Source organism: Solea senegalensis, linkage group LG18, assembly GCF_019176455.1.
Source record: "Solea senegalensis isolate Sse05_10M linkage group LG18, IFAPA_SoseM_1, whole genome shotgun sequence".
Classification (NCBI taxonomy): Eukaryota; Metazoa; Chordata; class Actinopteri; order Pleuronectiformes; family Soleidae; genus Solea; species Solea senegalensis.
Window position 1 is genome coordinate 18636405 of NC_058041.1, and position 9068 is coordinate 18645472.

Consider the following 9068-nt stretch of genomic DNA (forward strand, 5'->3'; position numbering starts at 1 on the left):
AGTGAGTGGGTCTTTTTACAAACAGCAGATTGTTCTGTGGGAAATGTGATCAAAAATAAATTCAGACGTCTGTGTATGATTTCTGTTTTGTTTTGGAAAGAGAGAGAGAGACCTCTAGTGGCAGAAACCACGCCCTGTATTTACATAAATACAAATATATTGATTAAGTTTGTGAACATTTCACTGAGAAACTGCTGAAATCTCCAATAACACACACACACACACACACACACCCACCCACTGATCCAAGACAAAAACAAGAAGACAAATAAAGATCATTTTTAAGCTAAAAGCAAAATTAGATCAAAATGATTCAGTAGCACATTGTTGATAAATATTAAATATACAACATATTCATACATGAAATCCATGTACGCTATAAACAATATTCACAACATGTTGTTTTTTTAACTCCATGAAACAAAAATTCTGTTTCATTTAAAGCGAATTGTGTTTTTTGGGGGCGGGGCTTAATAGTTCTCTTCCACCGTGTCAGAACTTTTCTTTTTCTTCTTCTTCTGTGAATGTTTGCAAAAAGACTCTTATTCTGAAACTTTGACTCTCAGACAAAGATCGGATCTTTCCGAAGAGTTTTCTTCAGCGTTCGAGAAGAAGAAGACGTGACAGGAAGTTGTTGTTAGGGGGCGGAGTTTTCACCAGTGGGACGTCCTGTGAAGACTGTTTCCCTGCAGAGGAAGAAACACGGTCAATATGACGTTAGCTTTGCTTCACAGAAGATCTACTCCAGTGAATCTACTTTTAATTTGAGTTAAAGTAGGTAAAAAAATACACTTAACTTAAGTACAAAAGTGGCCATAGGTGAAAAAAGTACATTAAAAATACTTAATTCAACTAAAACTACTTTTACTTTGATGTCATTTTAGTTAAATACAGGTTGAATTAACTACAAAGTAAGAGTTAAAGTATCCAGCAGAAGAAGTTAAAGTTTTACATTAAAAATACTTTTACTTGAGTTTAGTTTAAGTAAAAGTGAAAAATACTCAGAGGTAAAAAGACAAAACTTCAGTTTTTCAGAGTGAACTTTTAAAACCTGGAGACAGTGAAAAAAAAAAGAGTCCATACAAAGAGACGATTCATGGTCGACCTGGAGAAGATTTAGGTTACCATGGAAACAGCCAGTCGACACGCACAGAGAAGCAGTAAAGTGATCAGGAGACGAGAGAAGAACGTACGCCGTGTCCGTTTGTCTGAGTCCTGGTGTGAGTGGACGGCGTGCTGCTCCTGCCCTCGACCGTCGAGGACGCGGTCGCTCGCGGAATCACCAGGTCATGTGACGCGGTGTCTGGAGGATGCTGCGAGAAAAGAACACAGAGCAGAGTTTAGCCACGAATACCGATTAAAATCTACGTCAGGTTAAGTCTACGATGTCTTTGTCTCACTGTGAGACAGACTTTGTAAATCACTCACTCTCCCACACCAAACCCCAGAGAGAAAACCGGTGATTTTAACATCACACACACAGGAGATGTTGATCCACTGCTGCCTCCATCACTAAGTTCTAATGTCTTATTTTAATGAATTTGGCATTTGAAATATTTAATTTAGACTTTTAAACTCAGTGACACAAAGTGACCACACGAGGCAGCAGAGGACCAGCAGCTCCTGTGTCCCCGCAGCTTAAATCACTGATTTTCTCTATGAGGTTTGGTGTGGGAGAGTGAGTGGTTTACAAAGTCTGTCTCACAGTGAGATAAAGACGTGATCATGTGACGTAGACGCTGTAAACTGTCTCAAAAATAGCACATGGGAGTGTGTGTGTGTGTGTGACTCACGTTTCCCACAGTTTTGGTGATGAGAGCGAGTTCAGTCGGCTGATAGACTGAGCTGCGCAGCTGACCTGTGTAACCACTGTACGGTGACACGGGTTTGGCCCCTGTAACACACACACACACACACACACACACACTTTAATATCAGATAAGGTTTTACAGCAGCAAAGATAACAAACATCATTATCATAAATTTGTCGTGTAATGACCGCACTCCCTCTTGTCGCTCCCTCCCTCCCTCTGGATGAAACCTGTGTTGCCGTGGCGACAGCGCAAACACAAGGTGTGATGATGAGAGGGAGCGGCGCTGATGCATTTAGAGACTCATTAACACCGAGGCAGAGGGGAAAAAACAAGTGTCACGTCCTGGTGCTGCTGATCCACGTCTGAGTCACGACAGCCTCAGACTCTAAATATCAGCAATAAACAACAACAACAACAATAACAACAATAACAACAATAACCTGAGTCATGCACCAAAAAACACGACTGCTTTGAAGCGCTGAGATCCACGGTCATGTCACTTTATAATCCAGGAAATTCACAGACTGAAAACAGGCCCTGATTAGACGACACCAGCTGTCAATCACGCTGGTGTCCACTCCCACGTGTCCTCTTAATACAAAGATCATTTACAAAAGCTGGAATCAGAGATTGATATCATTAACCAGAGAAGAACCAGAGAACACTGCAACAGCTCCCTGAGGCCATCAGAGGAGTCGAGGTGTCCGCCGGGTGGAGGGTTGCCGGGTCCCTGGCACCATCTTCTTCTGTTGAGATCGGAGTGAATTCTCACATTCACTCGTGGGTGGAAGCAGGAAACCCGGGGAAGCACCCAGTGGAGATCATTCAACCTCCGCACAGGACGGCCCTCAGCTGAACCTGGCGGCCTTCTTTCTGTGAGGCAACAATGCTAGCCACTGCATCGCCGTGTGTCCCTGGAAACCTTCAGGATTCTGACAGGATTTTCAGAGACCAAGGCTACAGTTTGTGTCTCATCATCTACTGCTCTATCCTCCACATGACAAGAGAGTCCAGTCTGTCTTATCCCCAAATCTGCATGTGTTTGGACTGTGGGAGAGAGGAAACTCCACGAGGAGAACCTGCAAACTCCACGAGGAGAACCTGCAAACTCCACACAGAAAGACACTTGGTTGTGAATCCAGGTCTGGCTGAAAAGCCAAGAGTGGTAACCACGTACAAAAAGGTCAAACCGCACAGACAAAAGCCACATTTTCTAAAATACCCTCATACCTGTGACGTCAGAGGGAGAGAGAGAGAGAGAGAGAGGAGTGACAGAGTAAATACCTGGGTTGGGTTCGTCCATGGAGAAACCCTTGTTCTCCAGGAAGATGCTCTGAGTGCCGTGCTCCTTCAGGATGTTCTCGTATCCAACTCCTTGGTTGGCGTACAGCTCTTCCCCGGCGCCCGGCTGGTTCTCGCTGTCGCCGCTCAAGCAGCAGACTTCAGGGATGGCATAGACGATGATGAACGTCCAGGCGTTTGCTACCAAGGCGATGGCCAGGGTGGGGTCGTCCCACGCCGGCCTGCCGTGCTTTCCGTTGCCGTAGATGTACATCACGATCCACGCCAGCCAAATCCCCACAGAGAGGACGCCGGCCAAGAAGATGCACACGCCCTCCCTCAACCACCGCTTGTGTTTGCCGCACATGACGGCCGCACTCGCCATCACCATGGCAACAATCAAAACCATGACGTAGATCAACGCCATGACGAAGTCCTCGTTGCCGATGTTGCAGGGCGTCGCAGTGGCTCTGCTGGTTTCAGATGTGCCGTTGAGTGGCGGCGGCAGCGGCGGTAGCGGGAGACGAACCACGGTGATGATCAACCACTCGGTGTTGATGACCACCTCCACCAACCACAGACCCACCGCGCCCAGACACAGAACCCAGGCCGGGGGCCCGCTGTTCCGCCGGGTGAGGATGTTCAACCTCACGCTCTGCATCAGGAGGCACGAGAAGCAGCCGCCGAACAGGACGCCAAACAGGAAGCGCCGCGACGCGCACGTGGAGAAGTTCTTCCCCACGATGAAGGCAAACGTGAGGCAGAAGAGTCCGGCAGTGAAGACCAGGAGGCCGGCGTGAAGAGCCACTGAGCTCCGGCGGTTCTTGTCTTTCATGAAGGGTAAACTGGCCAGCAGCGACATGAAGAGCACGAGCGAGAAGACGACGCCAGCGGACGCAAACGCCTCCAACACGATGCCCCACGCCACGCTGAGGTCACACAGGTTGTGGTAGAGCGAGTCCACGTTGGGGCCACAGCCTGCGGGCGTCACGTTGGCCGCCATGGTAACCAGGACCTCTGGGATCTGACAAGGCTCTGCTGAGGTGAAGGAGAGACAGACTGAGACTCTGCTGCTGAGGACAGCTATCTACACCCGATCAAGCAAACATCGCACCTGATGACTCACGAATGTCGTGATGTTGAGTCAGGAACGACGCAGAAACACTCGGGCGTGTCCCATAGCAACGACAGTCATTAAAGGACATTAAAGGGTGAAGTCTCAGATCTCTATTCTTAGCTCTTATTTCTGATTTATGTCACTCACTCTCCCACACCAAACCTCATAGAGAAAATCAGTGATTTATTCTGCGGGGACACAGGAGCCGCTGGTCCTCTGCTGCCTCTTGTGGTCACTTTGTGTCACTGAGTTAAGTCTAATTTAAATTAGAACTCAGTGATGGAGGCAGCAGTGGATCAACAACTCCTGTGTGTGTGTGATGTTAAAATCACTGGTTTTCTCTATGGAGTTTGGTGTGTGAGAGTGAGTGTTTGTAAAACTCTTCCACAGCCAGTATTTCACGACGTATCAGGTTCATTAACTGTATACACAACATTCTATACAACACTCACTGACACAATTGATTATAGTTTAACAACTACATTTCTGTCCTTTGTTGACTTGTATGTTTTATTCTGTATCATTATGTGTTTCTGGGCGTGGTCTTCATGTCAGCTCAGGTTTCTACCACACGCTCACTTATACTTTCATGTTATTTTTTCTGCATTTATGTGTGAAAACAACAACAAACGACAGTTTTCTGCAGCTCGTTCTCTGCCTCACCAAAAAATAAAAAATAAAAATCACAGGAATGTCAAACAAGTCTTTTCCCCGACTCTGCCGTTAACCATTAACGGAGTCTGTCCACAAACATTGACTGTGTGCAGGTGAAAGTGCAGTGAACTGAGAGAGTTTCACGTTTAGTATGTAAATAATGTTCAGTACGTGTTCTTTTTATTCTCGTCCACATTGTGAACCAGCCGGGGTCTCGGGGTCTCTGTCACACTGATCCGAGGACAGTTTCTGTGCCTGATATTTGGTCTTAAAGGTGCAACAACAAAGCTCTTTCATGAGCTGAAGGACTGTGTCGCGTTGTAAAACGAACACAAACTCATTCACGCACAATAACCTCCAATCACACACTGAAATCCTTCAACTTCAGTGTCGTCAAAATGGAAAAACAGAGGAAGTGGAGTAAAACAGAGACTGTGACGTGACTCAACAGGTTTATGTTAAAAACGATGTCTGAAGAACACGTTCACGTCTTTATCTCACTGTGACACAGACTTTACAACAGGAAACTGAAGTTTGTGAACCACTCACTCTCCCACACCAAAGCCCAGAGAGAACACCAGTGATTTTAACATCACACACACACACACACACACACAGGGGTTGTTGATCCACTGCTGCCTCCATCACTAAGTTCACATGTCTTATTTTAATGATTCAGCAGTTGAAATATTTCATTCAGACTTAACTCAGTGACACAAAGTGACCACACGAGGCAGCAGAGGACCAGCAGCTCCTGTGTCCCCGCAGCTTAAATCACTGATTTTCTCTGTGGGCTTTGGTGTGGGAGAGTGAGTGGTTTACAGTTTCCTGTTGTTAAACTCTGTCTCACAGCAGTAAAACTGAAGTAAAAACCCTGAAGTAACTCTTTACACTTCTGTTTTCAAACTCAATCATTAGAAACTTCTCTGTGTTGTTGTTGTTCTTCCTCATTTGAACTTAAATGCAACACAATTCACATTTAAAGCACATATTAGCAGGCGGTGACCTCACTAACTGTTCACTGTTATGATTTCTTTTACATTCATGAATTAAAAAGTCTTATTGACATTAAAACCGAAATACGTTGGTTAATTGAGACACATTATTCAGAAGCTACATCTACATTATAGTAAAAATAATAAACAGCTTCATCACTAAATCACACACATTTACATTTAAACACCTACAGTCACGTTAATTCGACGTCATTTTCACATAAACTCCACATAATAAACACCGTGTGTGTGTGAGTGTGTGACGCGTTCACGTACCTGATGTTCAAACTCGTGCTCACCTGCTGCAAAAATCAAACATCGACATAAACAAAGTCAAGACAAAAGAAAAAGAAACGAGTTTCAGTTTAGAATCAAAGAAAAAACAAAACAAACGGAATTTAACGTAAAAAAGAGAGAAATGAGAAAAAAGAGGAGAAGAAACGAACGTTTGCGCGAGACTGACTATTCAACATCTGACTGATGCTCTCTCTCGCTCTCTCTCTCTCTCTCACACACACACACACAGCAAAAGCTTGTAGGTGTGAGGCGACATCTGGTGGTCAAGACAGTATCTACACCAATAATATAATATAATATAATATAATGTAATGTAATGTAATGTAATGTAATGTAATGTAATATAATGTAATGTAATGTAATGTAATGTAATGTAATATAATATAATTAATATAATATAATATAATGTAATGTAATGTAATGTAATATAATATAATATAATGTAATGTAATGTAATATAATATAATATAATGTAATGTAATGTAATATAATGTAATGTAATATAATATAATATAATATAATGTAATATAATGTAATGTAATATAATATAATATAATATAATGTAATGTAATGTATAATATAATATATAATGTAATGTAATGTAATATAATATATAATGTAATGTAATGTAATGTAATATAATATAATATAATGTAATGTAATGTAATATAATATAATATAATGTAATATAATATAATATACTGTAATGTAATAAAATATAATGTAATGTAATATAATATACTGTAATGTAATATAATGTGATGTAATATAATATACTGTAATGTAATATAATATACTGTAATGTAATGTGATGTAATATAATATACTGTAATGTAATATAATTAAATGTGATGTCATATAATATACTGTAATGTAATATAATTAAATGTGATGTCATATAATATACTGTAATGTAATATAATGTAATGTGATGTAATATAATATAATATACTGTAATGTAATATAATGTAATGTGATGTAATATAATATAATATACTGTAATCTAATATAATGTAATGTGATGTAATATAATATAATATAATGTAATGTAATATAATATAATATAATATAATGTAATATAATGTAATGTAATGTAATGTAATATAATATAATATAATGTAATATAATGTAATGTAATATAATGTGATGTGATGTAATATAATATAATATAATATAATATACTGTAATGTAATATAATGTGATGTGATGTAATATAATATAATATAATATAATATAATATAATATAATGTAATATAATGTAATGTAATATAATGTGATGTGATGTAATATAATATAATATAATATAATATACTGTAATATAATATAATGTAATGTAATGTAATATAATATAATATAATGTAATATAATATAATATACTGTAATGATGTAATGTAATGTAATATAATATACTGTAATGTAATATAATGTGATGTAATATAAATACTGTAATGTAATATAATAATGTAATGTATAATATAATATAATATACTGTATATGTAAATATAATGTGATGTGATGTAATATAATATAATATAATATAATGTAATGTAATATACTGTAATGTAATTTAATATACTGTAATGTAATGTGATGTAATATAATATAATATACTGTAATCTAATATAATGTAATGTGATGTAATATAATATAATATACTGTAATGTAATATAATGTAATGGGATGTAATATAATATAATGTAATGTAATATAATATAATATACTGTAATGTAATGTAATGTAATATAATATAATATACTGTAATGTAATGTAATATAATATAATGTAATATAATGTAATGTAATATAATATAATATACTGTAATGTAATATAATGTAATGTAATATAATGTGATGTGATGTAATATAATATAATATAATATAATATAATATAATATACTGTAATGTAATATAATGTGATGTGATGTAATATAATATAATATAATATAATATAATGTAATATAATGTAATATACTGTAATGTAATATAATGTGATGTGATGTAATATAATATAATATAATATAATATAATGTAATATACTGTAATGTAATATAATGTGATGTGATGTAATATAATATAATATAATATAATATAATGTAATATACTGTAATGTAATATAATAGAAAAGCAGAAAAGCACAAAAACTCCACTAACTTACAATAAAAGTCAGTTTTTTCATTCAGCCACAAGGTGGCCTTCACTCACTGTTCACTCACCTGAACACTATGTGTGTGTGTGTGTGTGTGCCCAGGTATTACTAATGTTGTGGGGAACTAAACCTGTTTACACAGTCACATTATGGGGACTTGTCTTCCTTGTGGGGACAAAAATCAAGTCCCCACAACGTCAATGACCACATTTTAAAGTTAGTTAGTTTTTATTAATCCCCTTAGGGAAAGTATTCCTCTGCATTTTGAGCCATCCTAGAATTAGGATCAGTGGGCTGCCACACTGAGCAGCGCCCGGGGAGCATTGGGGGTTGGGTACCTTGCTCAGGGGTACCCCAGCCCTTTTTGAACTGGCGACCCTCTGGTTACAAGTCAAGTTCCCTTTCCACTTGGCCATGGACTGTGAAGATATGTTTTAAGGTTAGGGTTAGGGTTAGGGTTAGGATTAGGATTAGGTCAGTAGTAATTGTGGTTAAGGTTAAAGTAAGTCTCCAGGAAATGAATGTAAGTCAATGCAACGTCCCCTCAAGTCATGAATGTCCAACATGTGTGTGTTTATCAGTTCTGATCAGATCTTCTTTCTCCGTCAGTCGTCACAGTTTGACCTCCACCTTCATCAGGTCACTTTATCGCCATCATCATCATCATCATCATCACAGCAGATTTGTATCATTATCAGACATTAGAGACATCAGTGTGTCATTATTGTCTGACCTTCCTGTTACAACATCACATTATACTGTGAT

At 38.5% G+C, this 9068-nt stretch overlaps 1 protein-coding gene across 2 annotated transcripts; it reads right to left on the bottom strand.

The window, feature by feature from the left end:
* Window positions 1–263: 263 nt before the first annotated feature.
* On the bottom strand, window positions 264–6264 carry gprc5c (G protein-coupled receptor, class C, group 5, member C). Of its 2 annotated transcripts, none has more exons than XM_044013271.1 (5): window positions 6138–6264; window positions 3099–4130; window positions 1794–1894; window positions 1194–1313; window positions 264–686 (listed from the first exon to the last, which is right to left on the bottom strand). In XM_044013271.1, exons 2-5 carry the CDS (start codon window positions 4096–4098, stop codon window positions 654–656), a joined length of 1254 nt encoding a protein of 417 aa, XP_043869206.1. In that variant the 5' UTR covers window positions 4099–4130; window positions 6138–6264; the 3' UTR covers window positions 264–653. The 2 variants fall into 2 exon arrangements, with proteins under 2 accessions (XP_043869206.1, XP_043869205.1); XM_044013270.1 differs by having other exon boundaries at window positions 3099–4133; window positions 6138–6213.
* Between the last annotated feature and the right edge of the window lie 2804 nt (window positions 6265–9068).

What these genes read in the sequence shown, in the direction of transcription:
- gprc5c (XM_044013271.1), bottom strand. Translation starts at nt 4,098, where the DNA reads ATGGCGGCCAACGTGACGCCCGCAGGCTGTGGCCCCAACGTGGACTCG. An exon ending in CATGGACGAACCCAACCCAG is followed by an intron (nt 1,895 to 3,098) that starts GTATTTACTCTG and finishes TGTGTGTTACAG; the next exon opens with GGGCCAAACCCGTGTCACCG. An exon ending in TCACCAAAACTGTGGGAAAC is followed by an intron (nt 1,314 to 1,793) that starts GTGAGTCACACA and finishes CTTTTCTCGCAG; the next exon opens with CATCCTCCAGACACCGCGTC.